Source organism: Choloepus didactylus, chromosome 10 (genome assembly GCF_015220235.1).
Source record: "Choloepus didactylus isolate mChoDid1 chromosome 10, mChoDid1.pri, whole genome shotgun sequence".
Taxonomy (NCBI): domain Eukaryota; kingdom Metazoa; phylum Chordata; class Mammalia; order Pilosa; family Megalonychidae; genus Choloepus; species Choloepus didactylus.
This window is the reverse complement of record NC_051316.1, coordinates 53,151,149-53,175,964: the sequence shown is the minus strand read 5'-3', so window position 1 is coordinate 53,175,964 and position 24,816 is coordinate 53,151,149. Positions and strand designations below refer to the sequence as shown.

General features: G+C 35.7%; 1 protein-coding gene across 5 annotated transcripts in view; it reads right to left on the bottom strand.

Moving 5' to 3' along the window:
* JAK2 (Janus kinase 2) overlaps positions 1 to 24,816 on the bottom strand; it is a 209,385-nt gene that overhangs the window by 90,480 nt on the left and 94,089 nt on the right. For 4 of the 5 annotated variants that reach the window (XM_037797956.1, XM_037797959.1, XM_037797960.1 and 1 more), the window contains 2 exons: positions 9,292 to 9,427; positions 19 to 136 (listed from right to left, as the gene is read on the bottom strand). In XM_037797956.1, the coding sequence (XP_037653884.1) occupies positions 19 to 136; positions 9,292 to 9,427 (254 nt within the window). The remainder of the gene's footprint in view (positions 1 to 18; positions 137 to 9,291; positions 9,428 to 24,816) is intronic. The other variant, XM_037797957.1, reaches the window with a different exon arrangement.

Sequence of the window (24,816 nt, the reverse complement as noted above, 5' to 3'; positions counted from 1 at the left end):
AAGATAGTATAATCGCACCTGAGCAAACAGGTAAGACATGACAAAGTCATCAAGAAGAGGAGCTTCAGCACCTCGAGATATTCCATGTCGATAGGTTCTGTTGCTGCCATTGCAATACCAGTGAGGAAAGTAAAATCTATAAGACAATTAAATCATTCAGTCAGCTTCCGAACTGTTCAAATATGAACATACTGCACATACATAACCACTTCCAGCATGCTGAAAGGTATTATCCCATTACCAGAAAATGGCTAACAGTGTTAAAAACAAGTTGGGGAGAAAAGGAAACCTGGATAAGACCATGTTATTAATAGAGGAAGAAAACAAAAAGAGTCTAAGTAAATGTAGAATTAATATATTGTCTTCTTCCATACACTGAATGTAGAAGCAATAAAAGGATACATAGAAATATAGAAGTAAAATATTAACAAAATGAAAAATAAAATAAAATCCCATAACATCAGTAGAGGAACCTGAAATTGTTGATTTGGTGTAAAAACAAATAATTGCTTCTTCTTTGCAAGCAGTGGAAGATAAAACCTTGTCCTTCAAGGAAACAAAAAATATGCTAATTTGATTTAAAGTTAAAAAAAAAAAAGCAGTTTTATTGCGTTATAAACTGCATATCATAAAGTTTACCCACTTAAAGTGCATAATTCAAGTTATACAATTTAAGTACACAACTCACAGGGTTGAAAACATCATATCTAATTTTACAATTTTACATTTTCATCCCCACTTAAAGAAGCTCTATACCCAATAGTAATCACCTTCAAATACCCCTACCCACTCCTCTGCCCCATGCAACCACTAATTTGTCTCTATAAAAGTTGCCTATTCTGGACGTTTCATATAAATGGAATTACACAATATGTGGCCTTTCTGTCTGGCTTCTTTCACCTACCAAAATGTTTTAAGTTTCACCTATGTTGTAGCATGTATCAATATGTCATTCCTTTTTATGGCTGAATAATATTCTATTGTATAGACATATCACATTTTGTTTACCCATTATTCAGTCAATGGACGCTTGGGTTATTTCCACTTTTTGGCATAATGAATAATTCTGCCAAGAATAGTCATGTACAAAGTTTTTGTGTATGCGTGTTTCGATTTCTCTTGCACATATACCTAGGAGAACTGCTGGGTCACATGGTAACTCAATATTTAAATTTTTAAGGAAATGCCAAGCTGTTTTCTAAAGAGGCTGCAACATTTAACATTCTCAATAGCAATGTATAAGCTTTTCAATTAGTACATATCTTTATGAACACTAGTTATTGCCTACCTTAAGTGTGAAGTGATATCACATGTGGTTTTGATTTTCATTTCCCTGGTGACTACTGATATTGAGCAGCTTTTCACATCCTTACAGACCACTGCCTAATCCAAGGTGACAAAGATTTACTACTAAGTTTTAAGTTTTATAATTTTAGCTCTTACATTTAGGTTTATGTTTCATTTTAAGTTATTTTTTGTATATGGTGTGAGGAAGCAGGGTCCAATTTCATTCCTTTGTATGTGAATATCCAGTAGTCTTAGCATCACTTGTTGAAAAGACTTCTCCCCACCGAATTGTTTTGCCATCCTTATCAAAATCAATTGACAATAAATGTAAGGGACAATTTCTAGACTCTCAATCCTATTCCAGTATCATACTGTTAATGCTAGAATTAAGCCAGTATCACACTGTCTTTATTACTGTAGTCTCATAGTAAGTTTTGAAACTGGACAGTCTTCCAACTTTGTTATTCTTTTACAAGACTGTTTTGAATACTCTATATCTCTGATTTTTATAAACATTTTAATATTGACTTGTCAATTTCTGCAATAAATGCAGCTGAAATTTCCATAGGGATTACACTTAATATATAAGTCAATTTTGGGAGTATTGTCATGTTAAAAATATTAAGTATTCAGATTCATCAAAACAAAATGTCTTTCCATTTAGGTAACATTTTTAAAAATGTCTTTCATTGATGGTTTGTATTTTTCAGAACTCAAATTCTTCACTTTTCTTAAATGTATTCCTAAGTAGTTTATTAACTTTATGTTTTTGTAAATGGAATTGCTTTCTTAATTTCATTTTTGGATTGTTCATTGGTAATGTATAGAAATATATCTGATTTTTGTATATTGATCTTGTATCCTGCAATCTTACTGACCTCATTTATTAATGATAACAGTTTTTGTGAATTTCTTATGGTTTTCTACATAGTATATCATGTCATCTGCAAAGATAGATAGTTTTACTTCTTATTTGCCAGTCTCGATGCCTTTTATATCTTTTCCCTGATAATGTCCCTGGCTAGAACCTAGCATATAATGTTAAAAAGAAGTCATGAGGACAAACATCCTTGTCTCGTTCCTGGTTTAGGAAGAAAGCATTCAGCCTTTCACCATTAAGTATGATATTAACTGTGGATTTTTCATAGATGCCCTGTATCAGGCTGAGGAAGTTTCTTTCTATTCCTACTTTGCTGAGTGTTTTTTTAAATCATGTTAGAGCATTAGCTATTTTCAAATGCTGTTCTGCATCTACTGTGGTTTTTGTCCTTTATTCTATTTATCACTGTATTACGTCAATTGATTTTTGGATGTAAAGCCTATCTTGCATTCTGGGATAAAGCCCACTTGATAATGATTTTAATCCTTCTTTATATAGCTAGATTTGGTTTACTAGTATTTTGTGAGGATTTTTGTGTCTATACTCATTAGGGATATTGGTCTGTAGTTTTCTTTCCTTTTGATATCATTGTCTGATTTGACATTATGGTAATACAGGGCTTACAGAATGAGTTGGGAGGTGTACTCTCCTATTTCTTTTGAGTAAATGGCATTAATTCTTCTTTAAATGTTTGACAGAATTCACCAATGAAGCCATCTAGGCCTGGGCTTTTCCTTGTGGGAATTTTTTCATTAGTAATTCAATTTCTTTACTTGGTATAGGTTTATCCAGACTTTCCATTTCTTCTTGAGTCAGATACTGTAGTTTGTGTTTTCCAAGAAATTTGTTATTTCACCTTTGTTACATGATTTGTTGACATCCAGTTGCTCCCTTATAGTCATTTTTATTTCTGTAAGGTCATGGTGAGGTCCCCTTTCATTCCAGATTTTAATAATTCTCTCTTTTTCTTCATCAGTCTTCATCAAGATACGCTAATTTTATTGATCTGTTTGAAAAACCTTTTGGTTTCACTGATTTTTTTTAGTGTTTTCCTATTCTCTATTTCACTATTTCCAACCTAATCTTTATTATTTCCTTCTTTCTGCTTCTTTGAGTTTAATTTACTCTTCTTTTTCTACTTCATTAAGGTAGAGGTTATTTATTTGCTATCTTTTGTCTTTTTTACGTAAGGGTTTACTACAAAAAATTTCCCTATAAGCACTGCTTTAGCTGCATCCCCTAAGTTTTGGTCTGTTCTGTCTTTATTTTCATTCATCTCAAAGTATTTTCTGATTTCCCTTGTGATTTGTTCTAGGATCCACTTGTTATTTAGGAAGGTGTTGTTTCATTTCCACATATTTATGAATTTCCCAAATTTCCTTCTGCTATTGATTTCTGATTTAATTCCACGTGGTCAGAGAACATACTTTGTATGACTTCAAACTTTCTTAAATTAGGTACTTGTTTTGTGACCTAACATATGCTCTAACCTAAAAAAGTTCCATACACACTTGAGAAGAATGTGTATTATGCTATTATTGGGTGGAATGTTCCACATTTGACTGTCAGGTCAAGTTGGTTTATAGCGTTGTTCAAATCTTCTATTTCCTGGTTTATCAACTAATTGTTTTATTCACCACTGAAAGTAGGGTACTGAAGTCTCTTAACCATCATTGTTGAATTGTCTATACTTCCCTTCAATTCCGTCACTTTTTACTTCATGTATTTTGGAATTTTGTTGTTAGACGCATGTATGTTTATAACTTACATTCTCCTGATGGACTGACTTTTACCATTATAAATATTTCTTTGTCTCTAGTAACAATTTTTGTTTTAAAGTCTATTTTGCCTAATATTAGTATAGCCACTCCAGCTCTCTTTTGGTTACTGATTGCATGGTGTATCTTTTCCCATCTTTATTTTCACTCTATGTTTTTGAATGTGAAGTGTGCCTCTTATGGACAGCATGTGGATCATGTTTTAATACATTCTGCTCATTTTTGCCTTTTGATTGGAGTGTGTAATCCATTTACAGTTAATGTAATTATTGTTAAGGTAGAATTTATGGCTGCCATTTTGCTATGTTTTCTATATGGCTTTGTCTTTTTTGTTACTCTATTCCTACATTACTGCTTACTTTTACATTAAACAGATATTTTCTAGTGTATCAATTTCACTCCCTTATTGTTTCTTTTACTATATGTTTTTAGTTACTCTTGGTTGTTGCCCTGGGGATTATAATTAAAATCTTAACTTAGAACAATCTATTCTGATTAATACCAACTTAGGTTCAATATTATACAAAAACCTATTTCCACTCACTCTGTTCTATTAATGTCATACAAATTACATTTTTATACATTATAAGCCCATAAATACAGTTTTATAATTATTGCTTTACTAAGTTGTTTTTTATATGACCTCTACCTATGTAATAAAGGAAATGTAAAATAGTCTGTAAACAATAAGCAGGTGGGATTATTTAAAATTATATAAAATCTTCTTTTGGATAACTTCTATTTAGACCTTTCTTGGACCTTTAATTGTAAGTAACTCTGAATATATAGATGCCCTTAGTTTAAGGATAAGAAGAACTCATGAATATCATGAGGAAATTTTTTAAAATTCTAGAGCAGAGGTCAGCAAACTATGACCCACAGTTCAAATCTGGCCACCAATGGATTTTGTAATTAAAGTTTTTGTAAATTATGTAAATAAAGTTTCTTTTAGAATACAGTCATGCCCACTCATTTGCTCATTGTTGATGGCTGCTCTCATGTTACAATGGCAGAAGTGAACAGATACAACAGAGATAGTAAGGCTCACAACACCTGAAATATTTACTATCTGGCCCTTTACAGAAAAAGTTCGCAGGCGTTTTTTAATGAAAAAGCAATATTTGATGAATGCAGAAAACATAGTAATTACAGAAAATGATGAAGAAAATAGTCTTAATATAATATTGGCATTTTATCAATCATACATAGCATGCTAGCATACTTCTTTAAATAACATGACTTTATAAAGTCTTAATAGCTGCATAAAAGTCTTATACACATTTGTGTAGATTTTATCCTCCGTATCTTATGTTTTTGTTATTATTTACTGTATTATTTACATTATCTCTTTTCTTGTGTTATATAGAAATAGTTGATAGTTTAAAATATATTGATCATATATTTTTTATATGTTCATTATTTTTATTTATGCCTGTAGATTTTCTGATATTTTCTATGTTAACAATTATATCATCCCCAAATAATGACTGCTTTTCTTCTTTGTTCTCAATCTTTAAACAATTTATTTATCTACCTATCTATCTATCTATCTATCTATCTATCTATCTATCTATCTATCTTACTGTACTGGCTAGGAACTCCACTAAACTCTTCAATAAAAATAGTGAAAGCATTGCATCTTTGTTTCCTTGTCTAGCTACGATTTTAAAGGGACTACTTTCAACATTTCACCCTTAAGAATAATACTACATGTTTTGGGGAAATACTGTTCATTGTGTTAAGGATGTCTCTCTCAAGTTTTAGTTTGCCAAGGTGTCCTTTTCTTTCTTTTTAAAATCATGAATGGGTACATAGTTTTTGTTTTTTAACCATGCATCACTGATTTTCTGAGTGGAATGGATCTATTTCATAGGTAAGGACCGCTTGTAACCTAAAAATCACTAGAAAACAATGAGTTGTAACATGTGACACAAGAACTGCAGCATGGTGAAATTATTTTCCATAGAACAATATTACATTCTCACCAGCTAATTAACAATGATAGGTTAATGCCTTCAGCACATAGTTAACAAGTATTCAGTATTCTTGCAACTAGTGAGATTGAGGATTTTCCCAAAAGATTATTAACCATTTGTTCATTTGTGAAATATCTATTCATGTACTTTGAGCAATTACTCAATGGATACAATGTTTTTTCTTAAAAGATTTGTAAAAATACTTCCCTTTTGTCTGATTTGTTGAAATTATATTTAATGTTTGCCTTTCACTTTTAAGAATTTATTTTAACATTCAGAAATTTACATATTTATACTCAACAATGCTAATCATTCTCCTATGATTTCTTCTGCTGTTTTCAAGCTTATATACCATTTCACCACAAAACTGAAGGTGTTCAATTTCGATTCAGTTATTTAAGTTTTTATTTTAACATTTATATTTATATAGCCTTAATCAATGTAAAATTTATTCTGATACACATTGTAAAGTAAGAAGCTATATTACCCAAATGGCCAACTCTTAGTTTCCTAGGATGCTCAAAGCATAGACAATGAAATAGCTTGGCATTAAACAACAGGAATTCATTAGCTTATAGTTTGAGGCTGTGAGAATGTCCAAATCAAGGAATCATCAAGGCAATACTTTGTCCCAAAAACCAACTGCTGGCAATCCTTGGCTCTTCCGCCACAAGGCAAGGTACATGGAGGCATCTGTTGGTCTCTCCCTTCTTTCCAGGGTTTTGATGATTTCAGCTTCTTGTTTCCGTTGTGTGCATCTGAGTGCGCACATGTATGCACATTCTCTCTCTTTGCATTCATTCCAGTAGGAGGACTAAGACCTATCTTGAATGAGGTGGGTCACACCTTAACTGAAGTGACCTCATCAAAAGGCCCTACTTACAAAGGCTTTACACAGACAGGAATGGATTAGATTTAAGAACATGTTTTTCTGGGGTACATACAGCTTCAAACCAATCAAATGTCCCCACCACCACTTATGGCTAATCTTTCCCTTCCCAATAGACACAAAAACATTCCATCATTTATTATGTTTCTGTATGTATGAATGACTGTTTTCAGGGGATACTGGCCCTGCCATTCCTTTTATTCATGTTATGGTTACAGATTTCATTATTGTGGTTTTAGAAACAGATACCATTTTGTAGCTTCATATAACGTGACAATATCTCCTAGGACTAAATCTTTTACAATTACTGAATAGGTCTTTTTTTTTCATTGCTATTCTTATTTAATAAATAATTATAGATTAACATTACAATAATGTGTCAACTTCCCTAAAAAGTCTTTCTTGGGATTCAGAATCAATTAGATTTAAACCTATATTTTAATTTGAGAGAAATCAGTCTCTTTGTAATATTCAGTCTGCCCAATCCAGTACTGTTCTGGTTTGCTAAAGCTGTTGTTATGCAAAATACCAGAAATGGACTGGCTTTTATAAAGGGGATTTAATAGGTTACAAGTTTACAGTTCTAAGGTCATTAAAGTGTTCAAACTAAGGCATCAACAAGAGGATACCTTCAGTGAAGAAAGGCCGATTGTGTCCAGAACACCTCTGTGAGCTGGGAAGGCACGTGGCTGGTGTCTGCTGTTCTTTTGCTCCTGGGTTTCGTTTCAAAACGCTTTCTCCAAAACGTCTCTGGGCTTCTGTCTCTCTTAGCTTCTCTCTCTCAGCTCCTGTGCATCTTTGCTGTTTCTCCCAGGGCATTTCTCTCTAAGTATCTGGGGATCCTCTCTTAGCTTCTCCAGGACAAACTCTGGGCTTTCTCCAAAATGTCTCTGGGCTTCATCTCTTAGCTTAGCATCTTCAAACATCATTTTGTCTGTATCTCCAAGTGTCTCCAAGCATCTGGGTCTGTACAGGCTCTTAGCTTCTCGCAGGGGAAAACTCCGGACTACATATCTTAGCTTCTCTCCAAAACGTCTCTCTCAGCTGCTCTCTGAGCCCCCTGTTTCCATGAACTCTCTTAAAAGACTCCAGTGATCTAATTAAGACCCATCCAGAATGGGCAGGGCCACACCTCCATGGAAATGATCTAATCAAAAGTTCTCACCTACAGTTAGGTGGGTCACATCTCCTTGGAAACATTCAACCAAAAGGTTCCATCCTAATCAAAAGACTAATAAGTCTGCCTACAAGAGTGCATTAAATAACAAGGTTTTTGTGGAGGGCATAGTAGATTCAAACCAGCATAAGTACTATGTTCTCATTCTTCATATTTTTCTAATAATTTTTCCAATTTCCCGTATGTCTCATGTTTTATCTTATTCAAATTAGTCCTGGACAGTTAAGAGTTTTTGAATCTATTTTGAATGGGATCTTCTTTATCTAGTATATAACTGGCTGCTTATATATATTTATTATTTATTTTGACACTTACTGAACTCTTACTAATTATGTCTTTTCAAAAACTACATCAAAAATGCTTGTTTGAACTCAGTACAAATTATACCTTAGAAAGCAGAAAACCCACAGTTATCCAACTACATATATTTATACAGTAAAGGACGAGAAAAAGGCAAGGCAATGCTAAAATTTACTGAGAGACCAACAAGTGATAGGCAAAATGCTAAGTACCACAGGTACAATATCTCTTTAATGAGTTACAAATGAGATGGTTAAGAGGCAAGGTTATGGAACAAACAGGCGTGGGTTTGAACCCTCACTCTGCCATTTCCTAGCTGTGAGACCTTAAACAAATGTGAGTAATATCTAAAAGTATCAGATCCCTTTACCTTTAATATGGAACTCTTAATACCTTACCAAGTTGTGACAAAAATTAAGTAATATATATAAATGCTTGAATAATTTCCTCTATTTGCGAAACACACATCAAACTTATTTCGTTGTTTCATCCTTTTGAATACAAAAAAAAACCTCTATCTTTCTCTAATAGATAAATCCACTGCCATAAAATACCAAATAAAATTCACTAATAACTTTGGACAGCAAATAAACACTATCAGAAATCTTATCTTTTCACTCAACTTTTAAAAAGTTGTTTATAAGGAAGGGATATTGCAAAAGACATCAAATTTCCTGGGAAACTAACAATATTCTAAATACTTAAAATTTTGCTAATAGAGGCCTTTCTTGTCCTTTTAAAATTTAATTATAATCATAATTGGTAAAGTGGCATCCCACCAGAACAGCTTTATTCTCAGAGAACTCTGAGCATTCTAATTAAACAATATTTCATAACATGAGCACTTCCACTAACAGAGAAACAAGAGTCTTAAATCAAGATGATTAAATGCTAACTAATTGGTTCTAGTCTCTAGTTTTAAGTAGCCTACAATTAAAATATATATTTTATAATTTCTCCCACTTTTCCCTTCTATTATTAAGTGATTCAATTTACAATCTTACTGGAAAAAGCACCTTATTCTGTAGAGTACACTGTGCCTGGTTGACTCATCTATATGGAAGACATGGTTGGGTGGATACCAGATCCTTTCTGTTTCACTCATTAAAGCAAACATATTATAATACACAGGTGTGATACCTAGAAAAAAGCAGAAAAAGAAACGATTACAAATGGTTAAAAGTACATTTATATATGTTGAAAAGTTGATTGTGGTAATGAATGCACAACTATATGATTATACAGTGAACCAACGATTGTACACTTTGGATGATTATCTGGTACGTGAATATATCTCAAAAAAATTGCATTTTTAAAAAAGTACATTTATATGACATCTATGTGCCATTTTGGATGTTTTATGTCCCCCAAAATGCCATGTTCCTTGATGCAATCTTGTAGGGGCAAATGTATTTAGTTTTGATTAGGTTGGAACCTTTGGATTAGGTTGTTTCCATGGAGACGTGACCCACCCAACTATAGGTGATAACTCTGATTAGGTAATTTCCATGGTGGTGTGGCCCCGCCCATTCAGCATGGGCCTTGATTAGTTTTCTAGAGCCCTACGTAAGAGTTCATACAGAAGGAGCTTGGTGCAGCAGCCGAGAGACACTTTGAAGAATGCACAGAAGCTGAGAGTGAACCTGGAAAACAACCTGGGATCAGCAGATGCCAGCCATATACCTTCCCAGCTAACAGAAGTTTTCTAGATGCCATTGGCCTTCCTTCAGTGAATGTATACTTGTGTTGATGCTTTCATTTGGACATTTTCATGGCCTTCAGGCTGTAACTTTCTAACCAAATAAACCCCCTTTATAAAAGCCAATCCATTTCTGGTATTTTGCATAAAGCAGCACTAGCAAACTGGAACAATCTAAAGTTAGTAATGGGCACAAGTAATAACTGAAAAATCAGACAAAAGCCAAAAGCAGTCCAAATCTTTTGGTACAACATCACTTACAATTGAATTCTTAATCAAACATCCTTTTTTCCCCTGCCTCTTAGAAGATGATTGCTGTGATGCTTTCAAGCAGATTTAAAAAAAAAAATACTTTATTCCATTTTTCTAGTAGTCTCCTGCAGAAAAGTTGACCAAAAATGTCAGTTCCCAAAACTGAAGGTGGAAGTCCATTTGTGTGTTTTCTTTTGTTTCTTATAATGTTATTGAAGGTATTATATCACTAAAATATTTAAAAGTCATCGGATACATTTAAAGAACAATGTAACAGTTTTATTTTAAAATGTCAGGTTTCACACAATACACCAGTAATTATATCCTCTGCATTATTTAACATAAAATGAAAAATTTTAAATATCAAATTAAAATGTAGATAGGAGGCGGGGCAAGATGGCAGACTGGTGAGCTGTAAGTTTTAGTTACTCCTCCAGGAAAGTAGGTAAAAAGCCAGGAACTGCATGGACTGGACACCACAGAGCAATCTGTCTTTGGGCATACTTCATACAACACTCATGAAAATGTCGAACTGCTGAGATCAGCGAAATCTGTAAGTTTTTGCGGCTAGGGGACCCGCGCCCCTCCCTGCCAGGCTCAGTCCCGTGGGAGGAGGGGCTGCCAGCTCCGGGAAGGAGAAGGGAGAACTGCAGTGGTAGCCCTTCTCGGAAACCCATTTTACTGATCTAGACTCCAACCATAGATAGACTGAGACAAGACACCAGAGAATCTGAGAGCTGCCAGCCCAGAAGAGAGGAGACAGGCATAGAAAAAAAAAAAATAACACGAAAAACTCCAAAATAAAAGCAGAGGATTTTTGGAGTTCTGGTGAACACAGAAAGGGGAAGGGCGGAGCTCAGGCCTTGAGGCGCATATGCAAATCCCGAAGAAAAGCTGATCTCTCTGCCCTGTGGACCTTTCCTTAATGGCCCTGGTTGCTTTGTCTATTAGTATTTCAATAACCCATTAGATCTCTGAGGAGGGCCCTTTATTTTTATTTTTATTTTTTTTTAATCCTTTTTTCTTTTTCTAAAACAATTACTCTAAGAAGCCCAATACACAAAGCTTCAAAGAATTGCAATTTGGGCACGTCAAGTCAAGGGCAGAACTAAGAGAGCTCTGAGACAAAAGGCAATAATCCAGTGGCTGAGAAAATTCACTAAACACCACAACTTCCCAAGAAAAGGGGGGTGTCCGCTCACAGCCACCATCCTGGTGGACAGGAAACACTCCTGCCCATCGCCAGCCCCATAGCCCAGAGCTGCCCCAGACAACCCAGTGTGACGGAAGTGCTTCAAATAACAGGCACACACCACAAAACTGGGCGTGGACATTAGCCTTCCTGCAACCTCAGCTGATTGTCCCAGAGCTGGGAAGGTGGAGCAGTGTGAATTAACAAAGCCCCATTCAGCCATCATTTCAGCAGACTGGGAGCTTCCCTACACAGCCCAGCAGCCCAGAACTGCCCTGGGGGGACGGCACTCACCTGTGACATAGCACAGTCATCCCTCAACAGAGGACCTGGGGTGCACAGCCTGGAAGAGGGGCCCACTTGCAAGTCTCAGGAGCCATATGCCAATACCAAAGACTTGTGGGTCAGTGGCAGAGACAAACTGTGGCAGGACTGAACTGAAATATTAGACTATTGCAGCAGCTTTAAAACTCTAGGATCATCAGGGAGATTTGATTGTTAGGGCCACCCCCCCTCCTCGACTGCCCAGAAACAAGCCCCACATACAGGGCAGGCAACACCAACTACACACGCAAGCTTGGTACACCAATTGGGCCCCACAAGACTCACTCCCCCACTCACCAAAAAGGCTAACCAGGGGAGAACTGGCTTGTGGAGAACAGGTGGCTTGTGGACGCCACCTGCTGGTTAGTTAGAGAAAGTGTACTCCACGAAGCTGTAGATCTGATAAATTAGAGATAAGGACTTCAATTGGTCTACAAACCCTAAAAGAACCCTATCAAGTTCAGCAAATGCCACGAGGCCAAAAACAACAGAAAATTATAAAGCATATGAAAAACCAGACGATATGGATAACCCAAGCCCAAGCACCCAAATCAAAAGACCAGAAGAGACACAGCACCTAGAGCAGCTACTCAAAGAACTAAAGATGAACAATGAGACCATAGTACGGGATATGAAGGAAATCAAGAAGACTCTAGAAGAGCATAAAGAAGACATTGCAAGACTAAATAAAAAAATGGATGATCTTATGGAAATTAAAGAAACTGTTGACCAAATTAAAAAGATTCTGGACACTCATAGTACAAGACTAGAGGAAGTTGAACAACGAGTCAGTGACCTGGAAGATGACAGAATGGAAAATGAAAGCATAAAAGAAAGAATGGGGAAAAAATGGAAAAAATCGAAATGGACCTCAGGGATATGATAGATAATATGAAACGTCTAAATATAAGACTCATTGGTGTCCCAGAAGGGGAAGAAAAGGGTAAAGGTCTAGGAAGAGTATTCAAAGAAATTGTTGGGGAAAACTTCCCAAATCTTCAAAACAACATAAATAAACAAATCATAAATGCTCAGCGAACTCCAAATAGAATAAATCCAAATAAACCCACTCCGAGACATATACTGATCACACTGTCAAACACAGAAGAGAAGGAGCAAGTTCTGAAAGCAGCAAGAGAAAAGCAATTCACCACATACAAAGGAAACAGCATAAGACTAAGTAGTGACTACTCAGCAGCCACCATGGAGGCAAGAAGGCAGTGGCACGATATATTTAAAATTCTGAGTGAGAAAAATTTCCAGCCAAGAATACTTTATCCAGCAAAGCTCTCCTTCAAATTTGAGGGAGAGCTTAAATTTTTCACAGACAAACAAATGCTGAGAGAATTTGCTAACAAGAGACCTGCCCTACTGGAGATACTAAAGGGAGCCCTACAGACAGAGAAACAAAGACAGGACAGAGAGACTTGGACAAAGGTTCAGTACTAAAGAGATTCGGTAAGGGTACAATAAAGGATATTAACAGAGAGAGGGAAAAATATGGCAAACATAAACCAAAGGATAAGATGGCCGATTCAAGAAATGCCTTCACGGTTTTAACGTTGAATGTAAATGGATTAAACTCCCCAATTAAAAGATATAGATTCGCAGAATGGATAAAAAAAAAACGAACCATCAATATCTTGCATACAAGAGACTCATCTTAGACACAGGGACACAAAGAAACTGAAAGTGAAAGGATGGAAAAAAATATTTCATGCAAGCTACAGCCAAAAGAAAGCAGGTGTAGCAATATTAATCTCAGATAAAATAGACTTCAAATGCAGGGATGTTTTGAGAGACAAAGAAGGACACTACATACTAATAAAAGGGGCAATTCAGCAAGAAGAAATAACAATCGTAAATGTCTATGCACCCAATCAAGGTGCCACAAAATACATGAGAGAAACATTGGCAAAACTAAAGGAAGCAATTGATGTTTCCACAATAATTGTGGGAGACTTCAACACATCACTCTCTCCTATAGATAGATCAACCAGACAGAAGACCAATAAGGAAATTGAAAACCTAAACAATCTGATAAATGAATTAGATTTAACAGACATATACAGGACATTACATCCCAAATCACCAGGATACACATACTTTTCTAGTGCTCATGGAACTTTCTCCAGAATAGATCATATGCTGGGACATAAAACAAGCCTCAATAAATTTAAAAAGATTGAAATTATTCAAAGCACATTCTCTGACCACAATGGAATACAATTAGAAGTCAATAACCATCAGAGACTTAGAAAATTCACAAATACCTGGAGGTTAAACAACACACTCCTAAACAATCAGTGGGTTAAAGAAGAAATAGCAAGAGAAATTGCTAAATATATAGAGACGAATGAAAATGAGAACACAACATACCAAAACCTATGGGATGCAGCAAAAGCAGTGCTAAGGGGGAAATTTATAGCACTAAACGCATATATTAAAAAGGAAGAAAGAGCCAAAATCAAAGAACTAATGGATCAACTGAAGAAGCTAGAAAATGAACAGCAAACCAATCCTAAACCAAGTACAAGAAAAGAAATAACAAGGATTAAAGCAGAAATAAATGACATAGAGAACAAAAAAACAATAGAGAGGATAAATATCACCAAAAGTTGGTTCTTTGAGAAGATCAACAAGATTGACAAGCCCCTAGCTAGACTGACAAAATCAAAAAGAGAGAAGACCCATATAAACAAAATAATGAATGAAAAAGGCGACATAACTGCAGATCCTGAACAAATTAAAAAAATTATAAGAGGATATTATGAACAACTGTATGGCAACAAACTGGATAATGTAGAAGAAACAGACAATTTCCTGGAAACATATGAACAACCTAGACTGACCAGAGAAGAAACAGAAGACCTCAACCAACCCATCAGAAGCAAAGAGATCCAATCAGTCATCCAAAATCTTCCCACAAATAAATGCCCAGGGCCAGATGGCTTCACAGGGGAATTCTACCAAACTTTCCAGAAAGAACTGACACCCATCTTACTCAAACTCTTTCAAAACACTGAAGAAAATGGAACACTACCTAACTCATTTTATGAAGCTAACATCAATCGAATACCAAAACAAGGCAAAGATGCTACAAAAAAGGAAAACTACCGACCAATCTCCCTAATGAATATAGATGCAAAAATCCTCAACAAGATACTTGCAAATCGAATCCAAAGACACATTAAAAAAATCATACACCATGACCAAGTGGGGTTCATTCCAGGCATGCAAGGATGGTTCAACATAAGAAAAACAATCAATGTATTACAACACATTAAAAACTCGAAAGGGAAAAATCAATTGATCATCTCAATAGATGCTGAAAAAGCATTTGACAAAATCCAACATCCCTTTTTGATAAAAACACTTCAAAAGCTAGGAATTGAAGGAAACTTCCTCAACATGATAAAGAGCATATATGAAAAACCCACAGCCAGCATAGTACTCAATGGTGAGAGACTGAAAGCCTTCCCTCTAAGATCAGGAACAAGACAAGGATGCCCGCTGTAACCACTGTTATTCAACATTGTCCTGGAAGTGCTAGCCAGGGCAATCCGGCAAGACAAAGAAATAAAAGGCATCCAAATTGGAAAAGAAGAAGTAAAACTGTCATTGTTTGCAGATGATCTGATCTTATATCTAGAAAACCCTGAGAAATCGACGATACAGCTACTAGAGCTAATAAACAAATTTAGCAAAGTAGCGGGATACAAGATTAATGCACATAAGTCAGTAATGTTTCTATATGCTAGAAATGAACAAACTGAAGAGACACTCAAGAAAAAGATACCATTTTCAATAGCAACTAAAAAAATCAAGTACCTAGGAATAAACTTAACCAAAGATGTAAAAGACCTATACAAAGAAAACTACATAACTCTACTAAAAGAAATAGAAGGGGACCTTAAGAGATGGAAAAATATTCCATGTTCATGGATAGGAAGGCTAAATGTCATTAAGATGTCAATTCTACCCAAACTCATCTACAGATTCAATGCAATCCCAATCAAAATTCCAACAACCTACTTTGCAGACTTGGAAAAGCTAGTTATCAAATTTATTTGGAAAGGGAAGATGCCTCGAATTGCCAAAGACACTCTAAAAAAGAAAAACGAAGTGGGAGGACTTACACTCCCTGACTTTGAAGCTTATTATAAAGCCACAGTTGCCAAAACAGCATGGTACTGGCACAAAGACAGACATATAGATCAATGGAATCGAATTGAGAATTCAGAGATAGACCCTCAGATCTATGGCCGACTGATCTTTGATAAGGCCCCCAAAGTCACTGAACTGAGCCATAATGGTCTTTTCAACAAATGGGGCTGGGAGAGTTGGATATCCATATCCAAAAGAATGAAAGAGGACCCCTACCTCACCCCCTACACAAAAATTAACTCAAAATGGACCAAAGATCTCAATATAAAAGAAAGTACCATAAAACTCCTAGAAGATAATGTAGGAAAACATCTTCAAGACCTTGTATTAGGCGGCCACTTCCTAGACTTTACACCCAAAGCACAAGCAACAAAAGAGAAAATAGATAAATGGGAACTCCTCAAGCTTAGAAGTTTCTGCACCTCAAAGGAATTTCTCAAAAAGGTAAAGAGGCAGCCAACTCAATGGGAAAAAATTTTTGGAAACCATGTATCTGACAAAAGACTGATATCTTGCATATACAAAGAAATCCTACAACTCAATGACAATAGTACAGACAGCCCAATTATAAAATGGGCAAAAGATATGAAAAGACAGTTCTCTGAAGAGGAAATACAAATGGCCAAGAAACACATGAAAAAATGTTCAGCTTCACTAGCTATTAGAGAGATGCAATTTAAGACCACAATGAGATACCATCTAACACCGGTTAGAATGGCTGCCATTAAACAAACAGGAAACTACAAATGCTGGAGGGGATGTGGAGAAATTGGAAATCTTATTCATTGTTGGTGGGACTGTATAATGGTTCAGCCACTCTGAAAGTCAGTCTGGCAGTTCCTTAGAAAACTAGATACAGAGCTACCATTCGATCCAGCGATTGCACTTCTCGGTATATACCCGGAAGATCGGAAAGCAGTGACATGAACAGATATCTGCACGCCAATGTTCATAGCAGCATTATTCACAATTGCCAAGAGATGGAAACAACCCAAATGTCCTTCAACAGATGAGTGGATAAATAAAATGTGGTATATACACACGATGGAATACTACGCGGCAGTAAGAAGGAACAATCTGGTGAAACATATGACAACATGGATGAACCTTGAAGACATAATGCTGAGCGAAATAAGCCAGGCACAAAAAGAGAAATATTATATGCTACCACTAATGTGAACTTTGAAAAATGTAAAACAAATGGTTTATAATGTAGAATGTAGGGGAACTAGCAGTAGAGAGCAATTAAGGAAGGGGGAACAATAATCCAAGAAGAACAGATAAGCTATTTAACGTTCTGGGGATGCCCAGAAATGACTATGGTCTGTTAATTTCTTATGGATATAGTAGGAACAAGTTCACAGAAATGTTGCTATATTAGGTAACTTTCTTGGGGTAAAGTAGGAACATGTTGGAAGTTAAGCAGTTATCTTAGGTTAGTTGTCTTTTTCTTACTCCCTTGTTATGGTCTCTTTGAAATGTTCTTTTATTGTATGTTTGTTTTCTTTTTAACTTTTTTTTTTCATACAGTTGATTTAAAAAAGAAGGGAAAGTTAAAAAAAAAAAAAAAGAAAAGAAAAACAAGGAAAAAAAAAAAAGATGTAGTGCCCCCTTGAGGAGCCTGTGGAGAATGCAGGGGTATTCGCCTACCCCACCTCCATGGTTGCTAACATGACCACAGACATAGGGGATGGTGGTTTGATGGGTTGAGCCCTCTACCATAAGTTTTACCCTTGGGAAGACGGTTGCTGCAAAGGAGAGGCTAGGCCTCCCTATATTTGTGCCTAAGAGTCTCCTCCTGAATGCCTCTTTGTTGCTCAGATGTGGCCCTCTCTCTCTGGCTAAGCCAACTTGAAAGGTGAAATCACTGCCCTCCCCCCTACATGGGATCAGACACCCAGGGGAGTGAATCTCCCTGGCAACGTGGAATATGACTCCCGGGGAGGAATGTAGACCCGGCATCGTGGGACGGAGAACATCTTCTTGACCAAAAGGGGGATGTGAAAGGAAATGAAATAAGCTTCAGTGGCAGAGAGACTCCAAAACGAGCCGAGAGATCACTCTGGTGGGCTCTCTTATGCACACTTTAGACAACCCTTTTTAGGTTCTAAAGAATTGGGGTAGCTGGTGGTGGATACCTGAAACTATCAAACTACAACCCAGTACCCATGAATCTCGAAGACAGTTGTATAAAAATGTAGCTTATGAGGGGTGACAATGGGATTGGGAAAGCCATAAGGACCAAACTCCACTTTGTCTAGTTTATGGATGGATGTGTAGAAAAGTAGGGGAAGGAAACAAACAGACAAAGGTACCCAGTGTTCTTTTTTACTTCAATTGCTCTTTTTCACTCTAATTATTATTCTTGTTATTTTTGTGTGTGTGCTAATGAAGGTGTCAGGGATTGATTTAGGTGATGAATGTACAACTATGTAATGGTACTGTAAACAATCGAAAGTACAATTTGTTTTGTATGACTGCGTGGTATGTGAATATATCTCAATAAAATGATGATTAAAAAAAATGAAAAAAAAATTAAAATGTAAAAGGGGTACATAGGTTTTTTCAAAGATATTTTAGGAAGTACATTAACAAAAGATTGAAGGCTACTGAACTAAAAAAGCATATAGAACTCCTACACTACACAATTTAAATATGCATATTCTTTTCAAGCACATATAGTTCACACACCCATGCACACACAAATACACACACACCCTGACCATGGGGAAACTCAAAACAAGTCTCCAACAACTGCCAAAGAATAATCATATATACCCTGTTCTTTAACTACACGTTAATTAAATTAGAAATGGACACTTTTATTTTTAAAAATTTGAATTCTATATATTTGAAAACCTAAGCTATATTACAAAAAACAAAAGTATTTTTATTCTAGTGATGTTTCCATTCTTTTCCACTGAAATGACAACTTAACACACCAGCAACAAAATTTTTCATTTTAAATTACATAATTAATATGACTGTCTACTTATAAATGTGCAATAATTTCAGTAAATTATATATAAAAACAGTCTGTAGCAACTTTCAAACTGTATCCTGGCATTCGTATTTGTATTTAAAATATATCTAAATAACTCACAGGTCAAAGAAATTATAAAGAAATTTTTAAGTATTTAAAATGAATGATGATAACTATATAACAATTTTAAAAACTGTGGAAAACTGCTAAAGTGAGACTCAAGAGGGAAAATTGTAGTTTTAACCTGCATATATTAGAAAATAACAGAGAATAGGCTAAGTATCTAACTGAATAAGTAACAAAACAACAGAGTAATCCCAAAGAATGTTCAAAGGAGGACACGACAGAGAGTAGAAATTAACAGGAAATGTAGAATCAATAAAGAGAATCAAGAAAATAAAAGCTCATTCTTTGCAATGACTAACAAAATAAGCCACTGACAAGTCTGATTGAGAAAAAAGAGAAGGCACAGCTAGAACTATTAAGAAATTTTAAAAAGTATAATCATAGATTATGAAGACAAAAAGTGAGTGCTAGAACATTATGCCAATAAATTTGAAAATGCAGATAAAAGGGCAATTTTTTAAAAAAGTGTCTTTAAAAAACAGATTCAAGAATGGAAAACTTCATAGAAGTATAACCGTTAAAGAAACAGAATCCACCCACTTTGAAAAAAAACGGAGGAGGAAGGAGGAGAAAAAACAAAGAAGAAAGAAGGAAACATGAGAAAGAAGAAAGGTAAAACTGTCATCAGGCCCAGATGAGATTTACATGTAGGTTCAACTAAACAGGAAAGACAATCCCAATTTTATTTAAACAGAGAACAGAAAAAGAGAAACAGAGAAACGACATACTTCGTGAGTATAGTTTGACCCTGGTACCAAAACCAGACAAAGAAATCATGAAAGGATATATACAGGTCAATCTCACATATCAAAATAGAAATAAAAACCCCTAGTTAAATATTAGCAAGCCAAATCCAGAAGTATTTCTTTTAAAAAATTATGACAAACTTCATTTATCCTAAAATTGAAAATACGGCTAAATTAGAAAAAGCTATTAATGTAATTCATCACAGTAACATATTAAAGGAGAAAAACAAGAATCGATGTGGCAAATATTAAATTTTAAAAATTGAGTGATGAGCACCCTCCTATTTACTGGATTTTTTCTATATGAAATATAACTTGAAATGTTTTATAATGAAAAATCATGATTAAAAAGTGAACATGGCAAAAAATTCAAATAAACCATTCACAGTATAGCAAATCCACATGATTAATAAACATATAAAACAATATATTCAAGGAAATGTGAAATAAAAGCACACTGTATCACTTTACACCCATTCAATTAAAAAAAAAAAAAAGTGGGAGATAACACCCAGTGCTGGTTGAATTATAGTGAAAAAAGGGTACTCTATTACATTGCTGGTTGAAAAATAAGGGTCTACAGCTACTAAGAAAGTAATACAATTTTGAAAAACCAATACTTATAAGAAAAGTGCAGCATAAAAGGATATATGCATAAGATGTTTATTACAACATTGCTTGTAGTGGTAAGAAAACTGATACAAAACTGTAAATTCAAGAGCAGAAAATCTGAAAACACTGATAGTGCAATCCATGCCATGCAATTCAATAAAATGAATAAGTTAGTTCAAAAGTAGTCATCTTAAATAGAGCTTTCACAATGCATTTTTTAGTAAAAAAAGCAAGAAGAACACAAGGGTAAATAACATGATACCATTTTATAAAATAATGACCCTCAAAATCCTAATATGAGAGAGATGGGTGGGGGCGGGGGGAGGAATGGGTGAATTGTCAACATACAATTACATAGACCATGGAAAAAAGTATGGAAGCATTCACAAGATATTTTTACCCTAGTTAGCAGATGGGACTTGGGGAAAAGGAAGGTGAGAGTATACTGGAGAACAAACCTCATTTTTAAAAGGGATTCATTAATTAAAAAATAACCCCTCTTATCCAAAAGAAAGTTAAAAAAAAACAGGAATCAAAGCCAAGATAAAGGTTCACCCTGTGAATCACCTCAAACTACAGGAAATGATGTTATATAAATTTTTAAATAACCTAAAGATAATGGGAAATAATGCTATTCAAATAGTCTGACAAATGGTTATTTTATCTGAGTATTATTTTTATCTAGGCTAATTCTGCATTGAAAAAAGTTTGAAACTTAAAATTTTAAATATCACCATTTAATCAATAACAATCCCATGCCTGTGCCTTTCACATACTACTTTTATCTAGAAAGTAGCTGTGCCAGTTTGTATACATTATGTCCCCAGAAAAAGCCATATTCTTTAATGCAATCTTGTAGGGGCAAGGGTATAAATGTTGATTAGGTTGGAACCTATTGATTGAGTGTTCCCATGGAGATGTGACAATCAACTGTAGGCAAAATCTTTGATTGGATAATTTCCATGGAAGTGTTACCCCACCCATTCAGGGTGTGTCAATTAAATCACTGCAGCCATATAAAACAGCTAACAAACAGAAGGAACTCAGAGCTGCAGCTGAGAGACACATTTTGAAGATGGCTGTTGGAAGCTGACACTAACATTTTGGAGAACGCCATTTTGAAACGCAACCCGGGAGCAAGCAGACACCAGCCACATGCCTTCCCAGTTAACAGGGGTTTTTGGATGCCATCGGCCATCCTTCATGAACGTACCCTGTTATTGATGCCCTACCTTGGACATTTTATGGCCTTAAGACTGTAACTCTGTAACCAAATAAACACCCTTTATAAAAGCCAATCTGTTTCCGGTATTTTGCAAAATGGCAGCATTAGCAACCTGGAACAGTAGCTCTGCTCTATCCACAAATATGTGGCATAGCTAGTGTTTCAGGTGTATATGGAACACAAGTAGAAGATGAAACTGCCCAGAAAAGGGCCATAAAAGACCTTAGGAAGAGAAAACACTGGAAAGTGAACCTTAACAAAAAAGTAGCATTTAGTTTCAATGTAATTATCCAAATAAAATTTTATTTTGTACTATTATACTTACCATATAATGGTAGGAATTTTTTTTAACACAAGATAATATTTTTTCAAACAACAGAGCAACTACAAAGCAGGAAAAGTGAATTCATGAATCAGTATTTTTTTAGTGATGAATAATTATTTCTTAACATAAGTAAGACTCTGTACCTTAATTATAGATACCAAAATAGGAAAATGAATGCATATCCATATAAATTGGTACAAAGAGATCTGAAAAAGGAGATAAAGTTCAGCCTAGATAGATAGAGTCATACAGTGACACACTACTTGGCAACAAAAAGAAATGAAATACCAATACATGCCACAGCATAGATGAGTATCGAAAACATTATATAAAGTGAAAGAGTCCAGTCACTAAGGACCACATATTGTATGGTTCCATTTACATGAAATATTCCAAATAGGAAAATTCCTGGAGACAGAAAGTAGATTGGTGGTTCCTAGGGTTGGGGAAGTTGTGGGAGAAGTGGGGGGTTGGGTGGGGAGTGGAATGAAGGAGGTGACTACTAATGTACTAGGGTTTTCTTTATGAGGTGATGAAAATGCTCTAAAATTGAAGTGATGACTGCTTAGCTCTGTGAACGTACTAAAAACCAATGAAATCTTTTTCTTAAAGTCTCAAAAGCAACAAAGTGAACCACAAGTGACCTAGACAAAATCCATCATTATTTTTTAAAATACAATAAAATCCAGCAACCAACAGTTAAATCATAATGTCTATCATCAAGTCTAAAACTGCAGGCATTCAAAGAAGCAGGAAAATATGACCCCTAACTAGGAGAACTATCAGTCAGTAGAAGGAGACCCAGGAATTAAAGAGATAATGTATTACCAAGTAAAGAAGTTAAATCAGGTATTATACATACCTTCTACATATTAAACAAGGTATAGCAAAACATGAACATTATGAGGTAATGGAATTTATATAAAGAAATCCAAATAAAACTTGTAGATTAAAAACACCAGAATGAAACATTGGCTAACTTGAAAACATAGCAATACTAACCAACTAAAGGAGCTCTTCACAGAGAGCTAATACTGAAGAAAAAAACTGAAAAGAGCAAAACTGGCTTGTTGGAGGATATCTAACATGAGTAATTGTAGTCTCAGAAGATGAGGAGAGAGAAAGGGGGATAGGAATGTGATGAAAAATCTAAACCCACAGATTCAAGAAGCTCAACAAACCACAAATGGAGGAAACAAAAATAAATCTACATCAAAGCATAACGTAATCAAATTTCTGAAAACCAGTGATAAAAATAAAGGCATAAAAACCACAGGGAAAAAAGACACATTACATCCAAAGAAAAAAGATAAGAATGAGAACTGATTTCATTAAATACCACCGAAGCCAGAAATAATAAAAGAAGTACTGAAAGAAAACCCTGTTGTCATAGAATTCTATCCTTAGCTAAAATAAAGGTAAATTCAATTGGAATCTTAACACCCCCATGTATTTCTTCCTTAGGAATTTGTCTTGGATATGTGCTACATTTCTGTCACTTTACCCAAGTCCTCTGTCATCTTTCTGCTTGACAACAGGATGATCTCCTTGGTTGGATGTGCAGCTCAGATTTTCCTTGTGTTTTTATTTGCTACAGTAGGGCTGCTATTCCTCATCATCATGGCCCTTGACCAGTAGGTGGCCATCTGCCAGCTCTTCCACCACCTCAAGATGTGAATCCTCGGGTTTGTGTCCAGATGACACTGGCCTCAATAGTCTGTGGTCTGACCTATTCTGTATTCCACATTGGCAACACATTCTGGCTGCCCTTCTGTCAGTCCAATGTGGTCTGGCAGTTCTTCTGTGTTGTCCACTCTCTACTAAACCTCTCCTGCTCTGACACCTTAAGCAATGAAATTTTAATTTTTATCTCTACTGTGGTGATTCCTGGTGCCTGTTTTGCCTTCATCACCATGTATTATATTCACATATTTTCTACTGTTCTTAAGTTTCCAACTAAAGGAAAGCAAGTGTGCTGGTTTGGATGTATTACGTCCCCCAAAATGCCATTATCTTTGAGGCACTCTTGTGTGGGCAGATGTATTAGCGTTGATTAGATTGTAATTCTTTGATTGAGTGTTTCCACAGAGATGCGACCCACCCAACTATAGGTGATAACTCTGATTAGACAATTTCCATGGAGGCGTGGCCCTGCCCATTCAGTGCGGGCCTTGATTAGTTTACTAGAGTACTATATAAGCTCAGACAGAAGGAGCAAGCTTGCTACAACCAAGACGGGCACTTTGAAGAACGCACAAGAACTGAGAGAGGAGCTGCAGTTTACAGAGACATTTTGGAGACAGCTTTTGAAAGCAGACTTTTGCTCCAGAGAAGCTAAGAGAGTACAAATGCTGCAAGAGCAACTTAGAGTGACATTTTGGAGAGAAGCTGCAGCCTAGAGAGGAATGTCCTGGGAGAAAGCCATTTTGAAACCAGAAGTCCGGAGCAGACACCAGCCATGTGCCTTCCCAGCTAACAGAGGTTTTCCAGATGCCAATGGCCATCCTCCAGTGAAGATACCCAACTGCTGATGCATTACGTTGGACACTTTATGGCCATGGAGATGTGACTCACCCAACTGTAGGTGAAACATTTTGATTAGATATTTCCACAAAGGTGTGGCCCCACTCATTCAGGGTGGGTCTTAATTAGATCATTGGAGTCCTTTAAGAGACCCTTGGGAGCAGACAGTGATGCTAGGAGCAGACCAAGATGCTTGGTGATGCTTAGAGATGCTTGGAGATGCAGACAGATGTATGTTTGGAGATGCTAAGCCAAGAGATGAAGCCCAGAGTTTGCCCCAGAGAAGCTAAGAGAGCCCCAGAAACATTTGGAGAAAGCCATTTTGAAATGCGACCCAGGAGCAAAGGAACAGCAG